Below are 24,429 nucleotides of genomic sequence, written 5' to 3' on the forward strand. Positions count from 1 at the left end.
TGATATCTGAGATGAGTTTAAAAAATACCTGAAAGACCAGTTCATTGCACCAGGTTGTTACTGGGTGAACTAGCCAACAATGATAAATTGTTTCACAGTAAAACTAGCCCATTTATTTCCGGAGTTAGATTAGGAAGGTAAAAAAGATCTATGTTAAATGCCCTTTAGGATCTTTTGAATCTTTATGGAATCAGCATCCATAAGGACAAATTTATATAGGGAAAATGTTGATTTATTATTGTATTTTATTTTTAAAAGAAAGAAAAATGAACTCCCTCTGCTCAAAAACTTCCATGTAAAATTCTCGAATGAGTTTATGCTTAATTCTTGTGCGAAAGGGAAAAGAAAGGAAATTATTATTTTTATTTTTTTTCTATTCGCTGTTAAAAGTTCTGTTGTTGTGTTTTTTTCTTCTGAAGGAGGTCATTGACTTTCATGCGTAAAACAATGGAGTACAATGTCAAATCTTAAGTTTATTTTTTCCTCTAAAACAAGTGCATAATGTTATATGAATGAGATTTTGTTTCCAATACAGTATAAGCATATAAGATCCTGAACCATGTGAAAATTGAGCCAAATTAATTATCCAGTAAATACCGGTACTTAAAAGATGAAACTGAGGCCCGATATTTGAAAACAATCTTAACAAAAACCTAAAAAATATGTTTTCAAACTTCTTGCAAGTATGGGTAACATAAACTTTTACCAGTTTCTTGTTTGCATGTTATACAGCTATTATGCATTTTTTAGTGCTACACAAGTGTAATAAAACTTTAATTGACTTAAATCTTTCCTACTCATTTAGTGTCAAACCTTTTATTGCAAAATGAATAAAGTCATCATTCTTGGCGGGGAAATGTGTCATATGATTTACGGAATCTTACATTTGTTCCCATTTGATAAAAATAATCAAATTTGATGAAATAATCATGGAGCATGGTATGGAAAAGTAAAAAGCTCATGTATATTATCCCACATGAATTGTAGTCACTGTCATAATACATGGTGGCCGATATTGGCAGACGATTTTAACATTTTTTCAATGCGTCCTAAAACCCATAAAATAGAGTAAAAGTTTTTAATTATTTTTTTAACTGAGTCATATAACCCCTATCGTCTTATAACTAGTCATAATTTACGGTGTAACATATAAAGCTGCAATTGTCATCAATAAAAAGGGGCCATATTCATAAAACATCTTAAGTCATTTAATAACTTACTTAATAACTTAAGTCAGTTTTCTAAAATATTCATAGTCAAATTAAAAAAAAGAAATTAACATAAAAGTATGTTTTTTTTAATCAAATGGATGAAAATGAAGTCTTTTAGATATATGAAGTTATTTTATCATACGATAAGTGAGAAGCTTAACTTCAGAAAATGATTTTAAGTTAGGAAATGACTTAAGATGTTTTATGGCCTTTAGCTTCTGCCTCCATATTTGTATGAGCACCGATTTATCCTGTTATCTTGTATTTTCAGACAAGTCCTAAGGATGAGAGCAAGTTGTTGATGCACAGTTGTGTTGATGACAAGAGTGTAACAACGACAACTATACCAATCATGGAAGACCATCACCACTCCACCCGGCGCCATTACTGGGTCGTTGCTAGCGTCGTATTGATGTACTGGTCCATTTCCATCTCGATGGTATTCCTGAATAAGTTCATTCTCAGTGGTTCATTTGGGGAAGAGGATCTTACCATATTCGCTGCCTGGTTTCAGAGTATCGCTGCGGTTGGGTTTATTTGGGGCGTCAGTCTTGGTGGGCGAAAGTGTAAAATCAAGATACCAAAAATTGAACCCAACCAGCTGTATTCACAAACTATGATAATGTTGTCAATGGCTTCAGTTTGTTGCTTGACATTCAACAATTTAATGCTTAAACATATAGGTGTTGCATTTTACCAAGTGGCACGGTCGTTCACAATTATATTTACAATCATTTTTTCTGCCGTATTTTTAAAGAAAGGATTAACAACACGTGCGGTGTGTTCCTGTTTGTTAGTTGTGGCTGGATTCTTTATCGGAATCGACCAAGAAGATGTGTCAGGTACGCTAAGTGTTAAAGGCGTTATATACGGTCTCATGTCGAGCCTCTCGGCAGCTGTGTCAGGAATTCTATTTAAGAAAGCTGAGAGTTTGTTAGAACGAGACTCCTTAAAGTTAGCATATTACAATAACATGAACTGTGTGCTACTGTTTTTGCCACTTGTTCTGGGTTCGGGACAGTTTGTGTCTGTGTTTCGGTCGGAATTCATCTACCAGATAAACTTTTGGCTCATACTTTGCTTCACCGGCGTCCTTAGTCTCTGTATAGGTTGGGTGAGCGCGCTGCAGATCAAGCATACATCACCTATTGCGCATCATCTTAGCATCAATGCGAAGTCCGTCTGTCAGACTGTTCTCGCCGTGCTGTTCTACCAGGAGACAAAAACTATGTACTGGTGGCTGGGGAACTTCCTAGTAGTAGCCGGAGTACTGTTTTACACGTTGTCAAGAATTTTGGAAGATTCAAAAAGATCTAAGGACGTGACCATAAATGGACAATTGCCGATTACGAACTCAAAACCACACGCTAATGGGCATACAAAGGATTAGCTGTTTCTTACTTTTTTATGTATATTTATATCTGGTTATTTGTTATTATTGTTGCGATTTTTTTTAACAGAGTAAATACTCCTTGACAAAATAGTCAGTTTTATATAAAAGTTAACGTTTCTATACTTCCTCTTGTTTTTTTTTGTATATATATGGAAATTGTTCATAGTATTGGAAAAAAACATATGGTCAGAACAAACTGTTCAAATGGCTTTATATCACTATAATAATAAAACGACTTTTGTATGTTTCTTTGTAAAATATCAAGAATTAACATGAAGCTAAATATTAAAATAGGGATTAATTCCACAATTTGTAATTAACAAATTTGTTTAAAAAAAAAGGCAAATCAATGAAATCCAAAATTCATGAGAGATTTATTTGTTTCTTGCTTTTACATATTTTCATGTTTAACAGATATAAATGTAATAGTTAAATGGCTAGATATTGAAACTATTCATGAGCTCTCTGGCTAGAGTGTATCATTTTAATTACGAGGTTAGAAGGGTACGTAACTTATTTGTACTATTATTAGCTTAACAGTTCTATTACAATTGTGCAGATAAATAACAAAGCTGTTCACTTATATACACACTTGCTATTGAACTTTGTCCTTGACAACATTATACAAAACAGTCACATTACGTTTAGGATTAATATTAAATTAAAAAAAAAATCAGTGAAGTTTTTTTTTAATCTATGTTTTGGGTTTTAGGACCCATAGAAAAAATGTTATAGCCATCTGCCTATTGGCCAACATGTTTGTTGACAGTGATGAAATTTTTGTTTTTCATGAAAATGGCGATGGTTATTTTAAACCATGCAATACTTTATACAAAGCAAAATATTTTTTTAATTTAGCATAATTCATTTTAGCAAGTTGTGTGTGTAGTTACTATTGCATATTTTAAAACTATGTCCATGTGCATTTTTTTTTGTGATGAGGGATATCATGTCACTAGTAAAACTAGTCTTTGGTTTAACAGTTATGAATACTATAATTATTAGGGTTGTTCTGCATTATTTTAATTACATGTGTACATTGCATCAAATAACCAGTAAATCCCTCTAACAATTTTTCAAGTCTTCCAGTTTTTTTTCAGAGTTTAAGTTCAAGAGTTAAAGTGTAGTGCTAGTTATCCATTAACATCATCATTGTGTATACAAATATCTGGTACTGAAACTCTATGCATCATAAGATATTTTCCGGGAATGAAATGGATAATGAATAAAAATGTCAAGAAGCATTGACAATATTCGTGTCTACTGACAATCACACGTGTGTATCATGGCCCGTAATTCGGGCTTTAAAGGGACTATACACCAGATGATACAATTGCAAGGTAAAAAAGAAAAACATTCAAACACTTACATAAAATTGATATTGTTGTGCACAATGCATTCAATCTTACATACCGATCAATCACATAGCTTATGACACATGTATCTTCTCATATTTTTTTACATATTTTTCCAATTCCAAGAGACAACGACAAAATATTCTTTTAAACATGTAAAATAATGTATTATCCACCTCATACTTGCTGATTTTGACAATTCTAGGCTTGTCTTGTGGAAATAATATCTGCCAATTTAAGGGCCAACTGGTGTCTTGCCTGTTTAAAAATATGCTTTGTTAGGCCCCTTTTACAATTTTAATTAACCGAAATGGATGAATAAATATCGAAAACAGTGGTCAACAATAGTTGATCACCGTAAATCTTTTAGGACTCACCAGTCATTTAATATTTGTGCGTTTTCAGCTATTAAACAGACAGCTACAATTATGTTATCAGTAATTGATATTTTCCATCAATACATTATTTAGTTATTAAAGTAGTTGAGGGTTTATCACTCAAAATTTATGTTTGTTATACATTTGTATGTATTGATTTTGAACATGAGTGTCACTTTAAGGAAGTGTCAGAAAGTTTTATCATAAGTGAATTTTTGTTGAATTGAAAAATATATTTTGTGGTAGTCTGCTTTCACACTTTTTCTTTTTCAAGACTGTAATGAACAAATGCTTTAAATGTTAGCTTAAAATCAAATACACGATTTCTGGCAGCATTCAGTGCAAAAAGTTGTTATTTTTCTGTTTCATGAATGTTGAAACTTCTTCGAATATTAGTTACGTTTGTATGCCAAATCTTGCTGAACATTTGCTTATTTCTGATATTATACCTTGTGCATAAATTTGATAAAAATGTGTTAATATTTTAAAGTTCACTATTATTCTCATTTGTCAAACACTTATTTAATATTTCATGTATATTTCAAAAGAAAACTGTATACAGCTGTTTGATAGACTGGCAATTATGTAACGGCTACTGTATGTGGGGTGAGCGCCCCTCCCTGCCTCAATAATTACGTAATTTTGGAGAATAAAATCCACAAAATACACCACTTCAGACTGATAATAGCAACAACAAAGTGTCATCATTTAAACTAAATATTTCAGTTCCTGGGAAGGGCACCTGTCCAAAGTTATACCCCAAGTAAAAATGGGCCATATGTCAAATCTTGGATCATAATTTCATCAAACTTGAAATTTGAAAAATAAAATTACTTTTTTTCACATAAATAGCATCTAAAGTGACTATATAGTAGTATAGATACATTTGTACAATATTGGTAAAGGTGTCTTGAATTTGAGCCTCACATGGCCACTGTTCTCTTGGCTCTCAGAAGGACTCCAGTACAGATCCAAAACTATCAGGTTATGACTTTTTTGACAATCAAGTTGATATCAATCAATAACTAGGCATTACAACACCAAAAAACAATGAATATAAAAAAGAGAACACTGAATGATTCACTTGTTATATGACTATTAAGTGTGAATGAGTTACTGCACTTTGAAATCAAATGCAAGTGGTTTGAACACAAATGCCCTGATTGCATGATATATGAATCTAATCCACACTCTCATGTCTTCAACATTTGTTATTATTGAATATTTGGATTCAACATCATTTTCAAGTCCTTGAGACACAGGGAGGTTAAGGTTTTCACGAGCTGTTCACAATTCACCCCTTACAGTAACAAGTAACAATGCATGTATAGGATTTCCCTAGCTCATCGTCATCAAATAAAATCATTATTCTGAATTAAAGATATATTATCTTTCACTAAGCTCAATGAGTGAGTGCAAGTCCTACATGGTGAAATGTTATGGTAAGGTTAAAAGAGGCTCTTTTCTATTCTGATCCGACGCCTAATGAATTCTTCAATTACTCAAATGCAAATGGGTTTTACACATGCCAATTTCTTGCACGAAAATATGCATGCAATTTGAGATGATTTTTCAAGCTAATATCAACAATAAGTGTATGTAAATATAGTTCTAAAGCTTGTCTACTATTTTTTGATATTTTGATCTGATGTCATATTTGTTTTTTTTTAAATATTGCAAGCTTAAGTATTTATCTTACTGTAAGTAGCATTAAATAACGTTATTACAGGTGTCAGAGAAATGAGTTTTTAAGACCTTCGCTGTGAAAGATTTTATTCACACAATGGTATCATTCAATATGTTAATATTCCACTTCGTTGCGGGTTGAAATTTGCACAAGCCCACAAGCCCTGCACTGGTAAAACGCTTTCCTGGCTTGCTCAAACTCTAGGTTTTATACAGCAGGGCTTGTTAAAAAATGTAATGCCAAGCACTAGTGTTAATTAAGAATTCAGGCTTGTTTATCCAAAAGACTCATTTCGAAGCCTGCTATTGGTTCATTTTTATCATAAATTTGCTGGTTGGAAATGCTTAAATTTCTAGACATTGGCTTTTATCTAGGACTAAGATCAAAAAAGAAATTGTTGATAGAAATTGTTAAGTTACTAGTTGGTGCCATTATAATTTATATAGTTTGTTGTGTTATGATTCTTCTGTTAAATTAGCCAAAATTATGAGGGGTTTTTTCATGTTAACTATTTATATTGTTTTTTAAATGCAAAGCTTATGTTAAGCCTTTGTTAAATTTGGGCTGATTTTTCAGAACTTTATAAAAGTTAACAACATTGTTAATGTCATTTTTGTTAACTTTAACATCTTTGCTACTCTGGAAATTTCATGGACACACTTAAAATGTGACCTGCAGAATTTGTAGCAAATATTTCAACTGTGCATGTTTTATTCAAATATAAATAATGAGCAAATCACAAACTATTTCACCTTTTCAAATAAACAACGAAAATAAACAACGATGCTATTAACAAAGTTCTGAAAAATCCGCCCAATACTATTTTACAACAAATGAACTGCGATGGATTTTGGCGTCATATCTTATATTTTGAAAGGAAAGAAATGGAAAGTTAATTTGAACTTTAAAACACATAAAAGTTTAGGGAGCTTCCGACACAAGAAACAGCGACTTCATTTTACTTGTTTATTAAACATATAGACTGTAACACATAGTTCTGCATGTTGCGGTTCAAATATTTTTCTTTTACTTTTGACAATATTTACATTCATTTGCTTCTTCGTTACGGCACACTGTATTTCACATGTGTCTTATAAGTTTATTTGTAAAAGTTCATATTATTTTTGTTACAATCGTGCATCTTGTTAAATGTTGCAAATAGCTAGAGTACTAATATTTTATTTATGCATAATTATTTGATTAACGATAATGCTTTGTTAACAAAATACTTGCAGATTTTATACTCCAGTGTGAAGTACATGTATTGCAAAATGACGTTATTAGAATGTATTTACCAAAGTAAAGGATCAAATGTGACACAAGTCGCCTAACCATTAATTCTGGTAAATGCATTATATTAACCCTTTACCTGGCTTAGTGGTCAAGATTATATTTTCCCTATTTGCTTATCTTCTATTTAAATCTACCAATTCACCAGATGAAAATCAGTAACAACTGACTGCTGATTTACAAAAATATAAGAAAGAAGCCCACCCCTTTAGACAAAATATAATTTCGACCACTTACCCAACAAAAAAAAGAATGATGTTTGGCGTTAAAAGAGGCTAGCTGGATCTTGCAGAATGATTCCTTGGGATATGATGACAAATCTGTCTGATCTCACTTGAACCTTCAAAACGGTCAGTTAAGAAATTATTTTTATAATTAAGAGAAAGTAACAGCTGATTGACTGGATGGATTGTTGTGACTTCCAGTATCAAATACTTTATAAGTATTTGCCGACTCTGCTATCAAAAGCCGTAACAGTGCTTGTTTTTTGTTTTATTTTATGAGTTAATATATTTTGCATGATATTGCATCCATCAAACTTAGCAGGGCTCATAAAAAAAAACAAGGAAAAAAAATAACTGTACAAGTCTCACTGGATTGGTCAAATTCGGTTGGTCATTGTTAACATGAATCAGTGCTGTTCAAGTTATGGAATCATGCGGCCAGAATTTATTCTTGGCTATATGAAGCAAGTTCCAGTTTGCTCTTCAAAGTAAAATGTGTTTCATGTTTGAATTTGTTTTTCTTTCCAGAATGTCTTTCATTATGCATCGATCACAAATTTTTCATATTCAGTCGAAACCCATTTGCTCGAACTCGCTGGGCTCAATTACCTCGTTGGCTTAAACTAGATGTATAGGACCAAATTTTTTCCACTGAATGTAACAAATCCCGCTTGGCACGAATATCACCGAGGCTCGCGGTATTTTCACCAGCCCCTCAAAGTTCAAGCCTAAAGGTTTCGACTACAGTTATCTAGTTCAGCCAAGTTGATGGCATTGTCTTACAATTATAAGCATTTTTGTCATGTCAATTTTAAACAAATATGATTGTCATAATGTTACCATGACAATGTTATTGTTTATGAATGATAGCTGCTCAAAAATCAACAAATATCATTCTTCTAGTTATTATGATAAAACAATAATATTTGTGACAACTATGGCACAGCCTGATGTTTGTAGTAATCTTGTCGACATTGCCATTAAATATGCAATTATCATGTAGAACTTGTGTTGTTTTTGAAAGCCTCAATCTAAAGAGATTTTTATTACGCCGAAGGTGGCCATATTAAACTCCCACTGTCCGTCCAACTGCACACACAAATGGGTATATAGTGGTTGCCAATTCCTTCATTACGCATAGTTTTAGAGTATTTCATAAATTTGATAGGTAGCGCTTGTTGGTTGGGGTAAGTAGAGCATAACTGGGTATATTTTTCTCATGGGAGTAATGCAATAAAGGTTGAAATTCATCAAAGGTTAAAATGTGAGAAACGTCCGTCTGTATGTCCAGTTCAATTTCTTTCTCTTGTATGGACAGATTTTAAAATAACTTGCACATGTGTTCGACATACCAAAACAATGTGTCTTGGCAAGACCTGTGTCCCTACCTCTTAGGTCAAGGTCACATTTAATGATTGCTCACAATAGCTGCATAAAAGGACAACGTCATAGAGTATAGGTGACCGTGTCCGGGCTGTAAATTTCTCTTGCATAGACGGATTTTAAAACAACTTGCCAAATGTGTTTGACATACCAAGACAACATTTGGCCTGCAAGACCTGTGAACCTACCTCTAAGGTCAAGGTCACACTTAAAGTGTTTCTTCACAATGGAATGTTGCATGTCAGGACATAGGGTATAGGTGTGGATAAGAGGAGGTGGAGTCGCTGTACTTGCCAAAAAAAACTGCATTTACTCAGAGTGTACCAAGCCTGCTTTTTATTCAGACCATTGTCTACAAACCCTTGCCTGCCAACTTGTAATGACATCAAAGGACACAATTTATGTGATTGCAGTGTTCTACTCGCCCACATCAGGAAATACACATGTGCATCTGGAAACTGTCCGGATAGCTCAAATAAACCAGATACACACATCAAAAGAAGATAACTGTCAATCGTTATTACTGGTGATTTCAATCAAAATGCAATAGCCTGTCTAATGACTCAAATAACCCAGACGCTCATAGTAAAAGGATTTCGCCAGTATTCTCACACACCTAGCCATGTATTAGGTTCTTGTCCGGACCATATATACCTCTCTGGTTTAGTTGGCATAATATTACAGTGACCATGCATGGGTCTCGTGGTGTTTTAAAACATCAATGACAGGTAATCAGTGTTTTTATATACCGGTATTCCACTATTTCATAAACATTCCTTGCCTTTTATTATTTTTGCATGCTGCATAATTATATGCACATAGATGTCATAACCATGCTGTAATTCATCCTCGGCACCCCAGCTTATCATAACCTATATGATAGCCTGGGCAAACTTTGCAAATCTTGAATATTCATAAGCATTTTCTGACCAATGAAATAGCCGATAACAAAAAGGAAAGAATCTCCTTTGTGAAGAGCTATCGGGATATTTAACAATATCCTGCCTAAAACGATTTGTAAGCCATGATCTCATTGGATTATTTCGAACAGAGATTACATGCCTAACTTCTCGGCCATTTCTGCACAGTATGAGGTGTGTCTCATGCGACCAATCAAGCGGATGAATTTCACCTTATTAATTATGCATGAGTAAGAGATTTTTACAGCTGATTTTCCCAGGGTATCATATAGGTTATGATACGCTGGAGTCCGAGGATGGTTGTAATTTTACCTTGTATGGACAGATTTACAAAAACAACTTGGCATATGTGTTTGGCATAAACAGATGTTGTGTTATATGCAAGATCCATATGCCTACATCAAAGGTCAATGTTTGATTTTTATAGAATGCTGCATAAGCACATGATATCATTATTATTGTATACTTATTAGAAGGTGGCTGTATGCCTTCTGCCCATAAAGGCAAGGTATTACATGCAGGACTCACATCTTTACGTAGGTCATCGTCAAGCTTAAAGAGATTGATGGAATGCTGCATATCTGCATGTGTGTAGGAGGTCATGTCTGGGCTTAAACTGTTTCATGTACTGACCTTGTTCATAGGTCAATGTCACATTCAGGGGCATTTGTCACATAGCGTGACAGCTCTTGTCTTCCATATTTTTAACACCTGCTTGCTTATTAATTATTGTTTTATAATCGATAATCAATATTTTTTTTCTTCATAACATTTTTCCTGTGTTATTTATTGAGCTGGTGAGCAATTGTGGTAGGTGGGGTCCAGCCTCTGGCATTTCAGTCAAAATGATTGTATTGTTGAATATGGATCATCTCTGGTAAAAAGTCTGTCTCCACAAAAGGCTTGTTTTCCTATTCGATGTTGCAAAAATTGATGAATGAAACTTAAGAATGTCTTGGTGAGGTCTCTGCCAAGTTAAAATATGGTTCATCAAGGTGCCACCAATATAAACATTACTTAATACAGAAAGGTACCTATATCTGGAAATTCCATTAAATATAAGAATGTTTTGCTAGATTTCGCTGTTCAAACCATAAATTAAACATTGAACTTGGTCGATATATAAATATTCCACAAGATTAGAGACTTTGCCTGGATCAAAATTTGACAGTTATTGATTGTCAATATCATGCATTCTTTCACTGTCTTTGTTTGATATTACTTGTAGATAATATCTTTTGAGTTGGTATTCATCTGGTAATAATTTAAATGATTTCTCCCCTTAAATGTCTACTGAAAATGATAAAACAATATAAAAGTTATCTGCATGTATACCATCCGTTAAACATGATAAAAAAGTAAATCTCATGTTGCAAGTATAATACTATGTTTTTTGTATACGTTGTGTATTTTAGGCTATTGGCCTTTTTTCTTGATAAAACTGAATTGAATTGAATTCAACTTAAAAAAATCTTTGTTTATGCAATTGTGGCTGTTTTTTCATCTGATAACTGCAAATCCAGGTCAGTAGGATTGTGGTGATGAAATATTGGGTGATTTCGAATATTATAGTTCATTCTGATCAAAAAGTACAAAATTAATGTAGGTCACACTAACTCAGATGTTAAAAAAACACTTTATATATGCAGTAATTGCATTGGTGGTGAATGATGTCATATAGGACCATCATAGCCCTGTTGTTTTATTGATAATGTTGTCTTGTTTTATTCATCTATGTTTTTTCTTGACCATAGAAATAAATCCTTAAAGCTGAAGAGTATACATTTTTGTTATTGTCAGCAGTTATCTTCAAGGATTATTCTGTAAATGGAATGAGATTTTACAGAATGGTAAAAATATTTTTGTTATGAGAATTCTGCGGTGCTAATCACGCCCCGGAAGTGAAGCATCAAAACTCTCTGATACTGTCTTGTGTCATCATAAGTCAGTGAGGCAGAATATGCGTCAGCTTAAGTCATAAAGTGGATCAAAATGTGTCATCTTAAATAATAAAATGGAGCAGAATATGTTGTCATTAAGTGGAGTGGAATATTTGTCCTTTTAAATTATTGTAAATCCACAAATCAGTTTTAACTGTGGATCAAAACGCAATGATATTTACATTTAAACACCTTTACTTCGAAGTTTGGTTCAGCTTTAATTCGGATTAACAATTATTAGTAAATGACAGAGTTCCTGAATTATTGGTGACGTAAAATATTAAGTCGTGAAATTGTATTGTGGGCTACACTTTACCATAACATGTTACTTTTTTGTTTGAATGATGGTTTTCAGTACATGTTAAATCATTATTCAATAAAATGACAAACAATTTGTAAAAGAAAAAACAAACAAATTGAGACCAAAATTGTAACAAAGACAAATTGGGATTAACGCTGTTCAGATGTGGTGTTTAAATGTATCTAACAGTAATAAATAACAATAAAATTCAGAATAAGCAGGACTCTTAATCATTTTCCTATTTAATTTCTTTTTTTTATCCAACATAAGTATCAGGTATATTTATGCATAAAAACAAGAGCCACTGAGCTAGCCAATGTGTGTGTGTCTCTCTCAGTCAAACAAGGATCATAGCTGGACAATTATTAAAGCTATTCGAGAACTGGGCCTTACTGTACATGTGTATTGTCTCTGGAATATGTGTACCAAGTTTCATTTAACAGATTTTGACTTGTGGCCATGGAATTAACGACAACCGCACAAAAGCTATCACAATATATAAACTTCTTTTTCGAACAAGAACAAAAAACTTATAAAATGTATTTATGACATTAGACATAATAGTACATATACAAAGATAAAACAATAATGCAGTAAAACATAAATCATATTCAACCTTACAGTAAGTACATCCGCTTTGCATGATTTTTGGCCCTCCAACATACAATTGCTTTTATTATTTTATTGGGTATTGAAATGACATTTCAGGATGTAATACTGAAAATTTCATGATGATAAAATTTATATTGTATAAAATATGTGTTTAGAAGTGAGACCATGCATTGTGCATTTTGAATATTAAATTTGATTTAACACATCCTATATAATTGAAATGATGTGCAGTATTAACATATCAATATTATAACCTGCTTATAATTTAAGTTATTTTCCTAACAAGGAATATTTATAGAACATAAATAAAGAAAAAAATGATTTATTTTTGTATTTATATCCATTGGGCTGTTTTAAACACATACTACGAATTCAGTCGAAATATATCGGGAAGAAATCTGTGGCTGCTATGGAAACATGGATAACTTGATACAATTCAGTTAATAGACATAAATCGTCCAAAAAATGACCACCAAAAGGCTGCACTCTCACATATTGAATGTTTGGACAACTTTTTAATTTTTTGTCTTTGAACGAGCCTCTTTTTTGCAAAAATCTATGGAAACCAGTTACATAAGACTGCTGACAAAAAATAAGATCGCAGATTTTCATATTTAAGATGCATTTGTCTTAAAGTGTTGGTAACGGTTTAAGCCAAAAACATTAATTTTCAATCAGAAATATGAAAATCTGCACTCTGATCTTTTGTCAGCAGTCTTATATCATTGATTTGCAGATATTTAACGCAAAAATTTGCTCTTTCTAAGACAAAAAATTAAAAAGTTGTAAAAATAGTAAATCTGTGAATGTGCAGCTTTAAAAGATAGGCGTTCAGGAGAAATGGATATACATAGATAATATAATTATTTTTTGCATTATTTATTAATGATTATTTCATTTGTAATACTAATGTCCGAAGGCCAAAAAATGTGCGATGCGGCTAAAATTATTATCTTCAAACTCAGTTGCTACAAGGTGAAATCTGATGTGTTTCATTAATAATAAACTATAAGACCTTAAAATCAGGCCCCGATTTCTCAAACTTAAGTAATTACTCATTAACCGTTTTAAATCAGTATTTTCCATTCTATCAGTTCTAGTGTATTTGTTTGTTGCAAAAAAATATACTTGAGTTTACATAAAATACTGAAATTATTTTAGATGTAGGTTTTCTAATGACCTTAAAAGATAAATAAATATATAAAATAAATCTAAATATGAAATTACCAAAACTTCTCCACCTTTCTTTTACATTAAGACAGGATTTGAATAATGTTCTCATTTAAATAAGAACTTTCTTGAAAATGTGGCCAGTTCTTTTTAAAAAAAAAAGATATAAATGGCATACAGCCCAAGGTTAAAATTCTTTTTCATATGCATATAAACAAAATCTAATATGTGTGCTTCAAAATTCATCCCATATAAATGGGCGAAAAACAACAATCCATGGAAAAAATAATTTTGGCATCTTAAATGCACCAAGCTTGGTAGTTTTGAATGTTTTTATTAACTGGTTACTCTTCTTTCAATGGTTTTGTTGAATGGTTAATCTTCACAATGATTTCATTGACTGGTTAATCTACTTTTTTAATGTTTTTTGTTGACTGGTTAATCTTTTTTTCAACAGTTTTATTGCCTGGTTCATCTTTTTTCAACAGTTTTATTGACTGGTTAATCTTCTTTTCAATGGTTTTGTTGACTGGTTAATCTTCTTTTCAATGGTTTTGTTGACTGGTTAATCTTCTTTTCAATGGTTTTATTGACTGGTTAATCTTCTTTTCAATGGTTTTGTTGACTGGTTAATCTTCTTTTCAATGGTTTTGTTGACTGGTTCATCTTCTTTTTAATGGTTTTGTTGACTGGTTAATCTACTTTTCAATGGTTTTGTTGACTGGTTAATCTACTTTTCAATGGTTTTGTTGACTGGTTAATCTTCTTTTCAATGGTTTTGTTGACTGGTTAATCTACTTTTCAATGGTTTTGTTGACTGGTTAATCTACTTTTCAATGGTTTTGTTGACTGGTTAATCTACTTTTCAATGGTTTTGTTGACTGGTTAATCTACTTTTCAATGGTTTTGTTGACTGGTTAATCTACTTTTCAATGGTTTTGTTGACTGGTTAATCAACTTTTCAATGGTTTTGTTGACTGGTTGAGCTACTCATTTTAGTTCTGAGCACATTCAATTTATAGAAAAGCCTTATATACTACATGTATATGGCAATTGAACTTAAATTATTTGTGTTCTCACGCTACTGTTCAATGAAGTTTGCCAGTTTTCCATATCACTATTAATTTAGTGAATCCCATGGATTTTGCAGCACTATGCTATAATTTTACTCACAGCAAACAACAAACAATACAATTGACCAAAACCTGGTGACTTATCAAATTACACGGTAACTATGCACCATCATTTGGATTATATCCATAAGTTGTCAGATGCACCACAAGTCAAAGGTCACTTCATGAATGTATTCCGAAGATCTCTCCGTGAATGTTTGAATGTATTTGGCAGATCACTCCATGAATGTATTGCTGATGATGTTGGTATTGTTTTATATGGTCTAAAACATTACAACTGTCATCATGGGTCTGGGTCCTCCTGTATAAAGGGGGGTAACTCCTCCTCTCGTAGCAAATGTCCTGAAATATAGATAACACTCTGGTCAGCACCTACAGTACATGAAATATAGATAACCCTCTGGTCAGCACCTACAGTACATGAAATATAGATAACACTGGTCAGCACCTACAGTACATGAAATATAGATAACACTCTGGTCAGCACCTACAGTACATGAAATATAGATAACCCTCTGGTCAGCACCTACAGTACATGAAATATAGATAACACTCTGGTCAGCACCTACAGTACATGAAATATAGATAACCCTCTGGTCAGCACCTACAGTACATGAAATATAGATAACCCTCTGGTCAGCACCTACAGTACATGAAATATAGATAACCCTCTGGGCCCAATTTCTCAAATCTTCTTAAGTCCTTTATAACAAGATTAAGCTAAGCTTGCTATTTTTGTTCTTCAAATATTTGCGTAATATTAACTTCTTAAAGAACTTTTATAATTTATATAGGAATTAAATTTATGATTAACACAATAAACCATTTTCCTTTCAAAAAAGTTCAATTTAAGTATGTATATTAGCTAATTGAAATAAGCTACTTAAACCTGTTAAGTTTAAGAAGTTTGGAGAAATCGGGGCCAGGTCAGCACTTACAGAACATACAAGACATGACACTCAAATTAGCACTTAGACTATGTCCACCCTTGGAAATTAATAAACTATCTAAAGTCCACACGCAATCATCTGTCCTGGCCTGGGGTTCATACAAACATCTGAAGTAATTTCTTAAGTCTAATCTTTAAAGTTTTCATAGTCAAATAAAGGAAAAGAATAAGTGGTCTTGAAATAAAAGAATACCTTGAAGTTAATATTAATGTACAACCCTCAGGGGACAGAAACCCAAACTATTTTTGTGGTTTTCCTAGCCTGTACCTACTTTAAACACATGTATAATGAGTATATATTTAGGCTAGGAAAACAAACAATTGTTTGCTTCTGTTCCCTGTAGTAAATTTAGTAAAATCAATAAAAATAAAAAATAAAAATATTCCCATAATATTAAGTTATAATAAATCAACTGACCAGTGACAAACTTAACTTAAAAGACTTGATATGAATGCGGGATGAATGCAAGTCAAGGGCTTTTACCATCTAGTATCACTTAATGGATCTAAATATTTGCAATTTTCTTTTTTTCTTTTTGCATAACCAATCAAACAATTCATTCACTATTTCAAGACTTTCCTAGGAAAATATCCAACATATAATGATGTTGCACAAGGCAATCCACTATCATAAGCTTTTGTTGAAAACTGAAAAGTTAAAACCCTTTGAAAACTCACTCTGTTGAGGAAGGCGAATACTGTCCTGGTCGTTTAGCGTGGTATGGTGAAGCTTCTTCCGGAACTTGTACTTGATGTACAACTTCTTATCCTCTCCATAACAGGGGTCATAAAACCCTGGAAGGTCGCTCTGAAAAGGGTAAAAAATGGGGTCAAGTGAGTGATAAAAAAAATATCAGTCTGGAATGTTGAGCTGAAAAGGAGCCATAACCATTAGGAATAGGTGCTTGGAGGGAAATCATACAGGGACATAAAGGTCACTCTTAAAAAAGAGCCCCAAAATAGGCCATAAATGTTAAGAGAATTAAGTGCTAGGAAAGAATTGATAATGGGTAATACCGGGTAATTAAAGTTGGGAAAAAGGGGCCACAAATATTATTCGTACTAGGAATTTTGATAAAGGGTAATAGAAGTGGTATGGTCTCTATGAAAATGGGCCACACAAATAAGCAAAATCTTTGGGAAGAATAATATAAAGGGTCATAAAAATGGAGGTCACTTTGATAGGTACTTAAAAAGGGGATACAGCAATTTTTTTCAAAGGAATTAATAAGGATTATTAGTTGCATGTAGGTTTTTTGAACCGAAGCCAAAAAGGGGACAAACAAATTACACACAACAAAATATTTTACATCAAAAAAGAACCCATTCAAAAGCATTTCTGCCTCAAATGCCAAATGCATATTGATAAACTATGTGAAAAAATCAAATATACATAAAACAAATTTGATGATAATGAAACAGCTTGGTTGCTATAGTTACCTTGCTGTTCTTTTCAGGTGAGATAAGTTTAGAGTCTTTGACTAGAGCTTGAAGTTGGACCGTGACATCGATACAGTCAGCACTCTGAAGGTCACTGTAATAACATGTCATAACATTATGTAATAGTTAATATAGATGACATGAAGTAGTATTTTAATGATGAAAAATGGGCGGAGTGAGCGTAGAAAACAAGCTCTTGTGTATTGGATGAGTGGCAGATGGCAGACCTTTAAACTTCCTTGAAAATTAAAAATCTTATTGATTAAGCTTAGTTCTTAATGATGCCTATCTGCTATTTCATTTGGTTTAGGTTGTATTCTAAAAATCTATATGTGTCTGTTAATCAATAAAAGGGTTGTTTAGTTCAGGTTTAATCCTGAAAACAGGATTGTGAGCTTTTAACTTCAGGCTATTGTACAGTTGTAGATTGCAAATTGCTCGGACATTTGCATCAATAGCAGTAGGAAGTATCATGAAATGAACATTAATGACTTTGGAAATGACTTTAAAAGGGGTCTAAGCCCCTTTACCCTGCTTTGAGCATAAATCCCTCATACTCGAACAGACTTCTGGCTGTTATTGAGGATTGACAATTATCAGCTGTAGGAACCCCTGTCATTTATAATATTAGTAAACAATGTAAAAGAATGTTCAAATTATCACATTTATGCATATTTTCATTCTTCACATGATTACATGAATCCTTCTGGTAATGTTGATGTTTTTTTATATATGGGATAAAATATGTACCCAGGCAATTTAACTAAGTAGTTGTCAGACGACAGTTTTCCATAACCCCAGTTATAATAATCACCCTTTTTTTCAGATATATGGGATAAAATGTGTATCCTGGTAATGAATAGACAGTTGGATGATTCCTGAATGATTTCATTTCTATACACTGCAGTTATAATGATCACCCATTTTTCTGATTTATGGAATGAAAAGTGTACCTGCAGTGCATACCTAGGTTATTTAGACTAGAGGTTTCCATACATGACAGTTGTAACAATCACCCATTTTTCGGATGTATGGGATAAAATTTGTACCAAGATAATTTAGACAAATTGGAATGAATACGGTACCTTGGTGATTCAGATGAGAGTTTTCCATACACCGCAGTTATAATGATCAGACCATTCTTCCGTTCCTCAGCTTCTGTTATCCTCTCCACAGTCTCCTTCATCAACTCAACCTGAACAGTTATATATAGCTATTTTAAAATCTTGATTATAAAAATATATGATATTCAATGAATTCAATAGTAACTACCCTTCTGAAATACATGTATAGTGAAATGTTTTGGATATGAATACAAGTTGAGCTGTTGGGTCATAACATATTCAGAATCAGACACAACAGCCACACAAAACAGTACACATTTATTATTTGATTTAGGCAAATTTACATTATGAAAATTAAAGTTTACAAGCTTTGATCTATTTAATCAAATCCTTGAATTTTCACACTCAGACTCTGATTTATATACAATGACTTTTAATTCAGCTGCACGTAATTCAAGGAGGAAGCATTAAAAAGATGTGTAACCATCAAATCAACCAAATTAACTAGAATTCTGTAAATCTCATGTGCTGCATGTCAGAAGCGCACATAATTTGAGTTTTGATCTAAAATCAATAGGGGTCCTCTTCTGACTATGGCTAGTGTGCAGTTTGAGGACTCTACACCTAGCAGTTCAAAAGTTTCACAAATGAAAGTACACTTTTTTGTATTTCCAGTAAAGCAGTCATTGAAATTTGCTTTTGGATGAACAAGCCCGAATTCTTATACTATTGCTTAGCATAATTTTTTTTTAACAAGCCCTGCAATATCAACTTAAGAATTTGAGCAAGCCCTGAAGACATTTTACCAGCCCAGGGTTTGAGGGCTTGTGTTAATTTCGACCACTGGTAAAGGTCAGAATGATCATGACCTTTGATCCAAAAGGCATCATCTGACCAAGGCTAGTGTGCATATCAAGTTTGAAGACTGTACAACAAGATATTCATAGGTTATAAGATTGAAAATGAAAATGTGAGGGCACCAATCACACCCACATAGCATGAGAATATTCAAAGGAATCCAAAATTTCAAAAGAACTCTGTGTTTGGTTACCATAGATTCAGCATTGGTTTTTTTCTCCTGCATCTTTTCCTGCTGTTCCTGCTTTTGTCGCTCAACGTCCCTGAAAGAGACCATGAAGACATTTTTATTGGGTTTCTGCACCAGACACACTCTCGCCAAGCATGAAGGAAAAATTTCCCTAAACCAATTTTTGCTTTGAAGGACAATTTCTCTCCCCCACCCCCATAGCTTTCTCCAAATTTTCTGTATTTTTGTAATTAAAATTTTCGTAAAATGTAATACAGTAAAATGATATTAATGAATTCTTCTACAATATGCGTGGTAAATGTTTGTCTCTCTATTTTCTGTTAAAAAGGGTCGTTACTCAACAATTATTAAAGCGTTATGGGCCTTGCAGTACTCATGTGGATTGTCTCTTGCAACATGAGTACCAAGTTTCGTTTAAATTTCTTGAAGCCCTTTTCAGTTATTGCCAGAAATAAGGTTTTTCTTTCAGAATATAGACAAGCCAAAAATGCCGTCCAAATTGTTTTAGTAAATAGTTTCACCCTAAGCCAAAACATTTAGTCATTAAAATTCAACATCCTAACTTGCTGCCAGGCATAGTTAGCAGTCAAGCTTAATCAGTGTTCACACATGTATTCTTTATAAAGGCTTATGTAAAGCTCATGAATGTTTCAGTTTTTGTAGTTTTTCTATTTACCGGTACTAGAGATATCGGTTTATCCCACAGGCTACAAGTGCCAACATTTTTTATCTTGAAACTTTTCGATGTGAGTGTGAAATATGAGACAGGTTAATGGTTTTGTTTTTACATGATTTGAAGGCCACAAAACTGAAATTAAACATAAAAGTTATAAGCCTTATAGGCCTCTATATATAAGTAATGAAAGTAAATATGTGATATTAAATTTAGCCAACTATGTATATAAATGTTTCCAAATAAGATCATCATGTTTGGTGAAATGACATAATTACAATGTACATTCCACAGAATTATGCCATATTTTAGTTGATCAACAACATTGTGCATTATAGATATCTGTTTATACTCATTTGGGAGGTTATCAGTAGTGACTTAATAATGATTGTCAATTTATGAGTGAATTCCTTCTTTTTGCTGTTGTCTCCTGTTAAATGTTTTATAAATACTAATTTGTTGTTGATTATAAACATGATTCCCATTTGTAAGTTATAATCACATATAAACATCAACTCTGGATTTAAATAGTACATTTACATTACCTTTTAAGGCATAAAAAAGAAATGGGAAACATGCTTATTAATTTTCCAAATAAGCTTAATATGTTATTTGTGTTAAAAAAATCAAAATGAAGCCTTATTTACATTTACTAAATATGTTGCCTTACTGTTTCAATTCACTTTCTACATTATGTAATCTGTGATTTATATGTTATATAACATGACCCATGACTGGAATAAAATTTATCTTATCTTATAAGTTTGGAATTGATTTTGTTGAAAGTTAGGTAATCCATTTTGATTCAATAATTGAAGTGATAGTCGTATCAAAATACATACACATACATGTACATGTATAACAAACATACATTTTTAGTGATTAACTACATACTAAATAATACATTTATGAAAAATATTAATTACTGATAACAAGATTGTAACCGTGTATTTAATAGCTGAAAACACACAAAAATTAAATGCTTGGTAGGACCTAAAAGATTCACAGTGACCATCTATCGTCTCATTAGGGAGAAAAAAACAATAAAAAAAAAGAACAATTGTTTCTGATATGTATTAACCCTTTTTCGTAAATTAAAACAATATTAATTGCGGTACATCTCATTTAAATTAGGAGTAAGAGTGCATCTTTAATTGATTTGTACCTTACAATTACTCAGACATAATACTAGAGTTTAGTTGCCCATTTGCTTGATCCATTTACGAACCAGAGCACCATCAAGAGAATGCCACTTCTTGTCTTGTGATATAAATATATATTATACCTCACATAAATTTGTCCCTTCTTTGTATATATAAACTTGATCGGTCCATATATCACTGTATTTTGATGAAAATCTATTTTTATGACGTCAGCGGTCCATATTATATTTTTGGCCGGTCCGGACCTCGCCAAAAATGTAATATGGACCGCCGACGTCATACAATTGGTAAGTGCGGCTTGCTATTTTCACAATGGCAAAAACTTTTCGCAAGTAAACATTATTAGATTTGTTCAATAAAACACATTTAAATCGCTTCAAAAATATTGAATTGTAATGAAAAGTGTTCGGTATAATATAAGAAATATAACACACCACTTCGGCCCATTTGGCATTATAAGGACTGGTCAGTCAGCCCTCGAAGGTGACCTTCGGTGGCTGCCTGGCCGGTCCTTATAATGTCATATGACCCTTAGTGGTGTGTTATATTTCTTAAATAGATGATAACTGTTTGTTGCAGTGTAATATCATAATTTATTTCACCCAGTGAACACCAAAAGTTATATTGTATATAGTGAAATACCGTATTATATCATGCATAGGACGCACTTTTTTACCCCCAATTCACGCCTTAAAAATTGCCTGCGTCCTTTCTATGCTATTAGAATTTCATCTGTTTTTTTCCAAGTCCATTTCAGGTCGAAAATATCGGACCGGGGAAGAACGCGGTAATAGTAAGTATCTGTACTGCGTCACCGAAGAGAACAACTAACGTAGGTAAAATCACGTAAGTTAACACACGCAGAAATATATTGAATGTTTACTTTAAAATGATTTATTGAGAAATAAATTGAAAAAAAAACACGAGTGTTTACTTTTTTATAAAAGGGACGCTACTCACAAAAACTCGATGTGAGTGCACTTTAACTGGATTGAGTTATAACGGCAACGGAAATCGGGAAAGGAGGTAAATTTCAATTAATCGTTGTTTATGATTTTAATGTTTCGATATTTTACAAAACATTTTGTCGTATGTTACTGTTTTAAAAAATTGATAAATGAATGTGCATAACGCAAAGTAGCATTATTGTCACTATCAAATCTTTTCAAATGTGCGAAGGTGTGAAAAACACCCGCTGTCTGTTATTAGAAAAACATCAATAGAACAAACTATTGTGATGGTAATATCTTATGGTTGTTTGCCCGATGTGCCTTCCGCTGTCAAGGCTAATTACTGACACTTAATTATGCCGACATGCTTTAATCCGCACAGCGACAAGCCTTATCAAAACAATCATCAGTTTTGACAATACACAGTTTTGTTGCGATTGCAACGGTTGCAACGGTTGACTGTCATTCAGAAGGCATGTCGAGACTATTGCAACGGTTGCAACGGTTGACTGTCAGTCGGGACTATTACGCCATTTGTATAAGTCTTATAATATGCGTAAATGTTCTCAAAATGTCAAGACATATATCATTGTTGTGTACGCTAAATTACCAAAATATGACAATAATTATCAAGATATACAAGACAGTTACCAAAATATGCCTTATATACAATTTTTGTTTGTTTTTTACTTCAATATATATGTTATAAATACTTGACCAACCTCAATTTTTCGGCTCCGATTTTGATATTTTTCCACTGCGTCCTATCTTACATATTAGGGGTTTTTACCCGTTTTCTCAACTATTTTTTTGCCTGCGTCCTATCTATGCTAGCGTCCTATACATGATATAATACGGTATTCACTTTTGGTGTTCACTGGGTGAAATATATTGCATTGAACCATTTTTTTTATTATTATATGACCTTAATTGGAATGTAAAGTCAACAATTACTTTTTCAGAATAACGCAGCAATTTGTATGCAAACATAGTCATTTTTGAAATGACGTCCCAGCCCTGTTTGGCTGATGTTTGATTTGGAACTTAGAGCAGCCAAAATTTCAACAGTGAAAAATATTAAAGTGATATTTTCACTGATTGAAACAGTGGAATATCAATTTTATATCATTGATAAATCTCTATAAACCACCGGAAAGCATATAATAAAAGCCAAGTCCAATTCACCAACCTCTCTTTCTGCATGGCCAGGAAGGGAGTAACGATCAGGTTCTTCACGGCAACGTAGAACACGATGGGAGCAACGGTACCATAGAAAACAGCCGAAGGAACTATCTCGTGGGCCAAGGTTACCGGAACAAGGATTGTGTGTTGGCCTCGGTCCATTCTGGCAATAAATATTAGAATAGTGATGCATATTAATACAACCAAAATCACCACGGTCCATTCTGGCAATAAATATTAAAACAGTTAGGCTTATAAATACAAACAAGATCACCACAAGGGGACGACACAATCATTCTTTTTTAACAGTCAACAAAGGGCATAATTTGGTAATTGCATTTAGCCAGATTTATGCGCTACACGTGTCTGATTTCACAATGTTTATTGTTCCCGAGTCCGTTTGTTAATTGTCTTTTAGTTTATCCATTATTAAATTGTAATTAAGAAGCATGGTCAAACAAAAGATAATATCAAAAAGATATCTGTGTTAACATGTATTATGCTATGTCGTCAACAGTGTCAATATAAATAATACCTGCACTAAACGAAACATGAGTCGATCAATATCATCGATATTGTATTGTCGGAATACTTGAGAAATACCAATAATTAATGAAGAGAAACAATTTAACCTTTTTGCAAATATTTTTAATATAAATCGGACTTGATTGGTAACTCTAAATCATAGGAACATGTCTGTAAACTTGTTTAAAATGCAGGAAATTGCACCATTTTGATTATGAAAATAAAAAAAACTGATGTCTGGAGGGGACATCCCTCCCAAACCCTCCTCTCCCGACATGCCTTATGAATTTCCTGGCGGAAACCCTGTCTATTGCAATAGATCATGACAGATAGTATTTCATACTGAGTGATAGATCTCTGAATGTGAAATCAATGATTTCTGAATTCAATTATTCCCAAAACTTTACATCACATAATTTACATAAGGATGTTGAATTAA

At 32.8% G+C, this 24,429-nt stretch overlaps 2 protein-coding genes across 3 annotated transcripts in view; one reads left to right on the forward strand and one right to left on the reverse strand.

Annotated features, from left to right (window-relative positions):
- The window catches only part of LOC128246930 (GDP-fucose transporter 1-like), a 34,814-nt gene extending 26,279 nt beyond the window's left edge, over nt 1-8,535 (forward strand). For both annotated transcript variants that reach the window (XM_052965487.1, XM_052965486.1), the window contains exon 2: nt 1,483-8,535. In XM_052965487.1, the coding sequence (XP_052821447.1) occupies nt 1,513-2,601 (1,089 nt within the window). In that variant the 5' untranslated portion in view covers nt 1,483-1,512 and the 3' untranslated portion in view covers nt 2,602-8,535. The remainder of the gene's footprint in view (nt 1-1,482) is intronic.
- A 3,772-nt stretch (nt 8,536-12,307) lies between these two features.
- The window catches only part of LOC128203475 (dnaJ homolog subfamily C member 11-like), a 30,681-nt gene continuing 18,559 nt past the window's right edge, over nt 12,308-24,429 (reverse strand). Inside the window, exons 12-17 of the mRNA XM_052904903.1 lie at nt 23,473-23,628; nt 19,501-19,570; nt 18,471-18,580; nt 17,386-17,479; nt 16,624-16,753; nt 12,308-15,338 (exon numbers count right to left, since the gene is read on the reverse strand). Of these exons, the coding sequence (XP_052760863.1) occupies nt 15,280-15,338; nt 16,624-16,753; nt 17,386-17,479; nt 18,471-18,580; nt 19,501-19,570; nt 23,473-23,628 (619 nt within the window). The 3' untranslated portion in view covers nt 12,308-15,279. The remainder of the gene's footprint in view (nt 15,339-16,623; nt 16,754-17,385; nt 17,480-18,470; nt 18,581-19,500; nt 19,571-23,472; nt 23,629-24,429) is intronic.

Source organism: Mya arenaria, chromosome 9, assembly GCF_026914265.1.
Source record: "Mya arenaria isolate MELC-2E11 chromosome 9, ASM2691426v1".
Lineage (NCBI taxonomy): Eukaryota > Metazoa > Mollusca > Bivalvia > Myida > Myidae > Mya > Mya arenaria.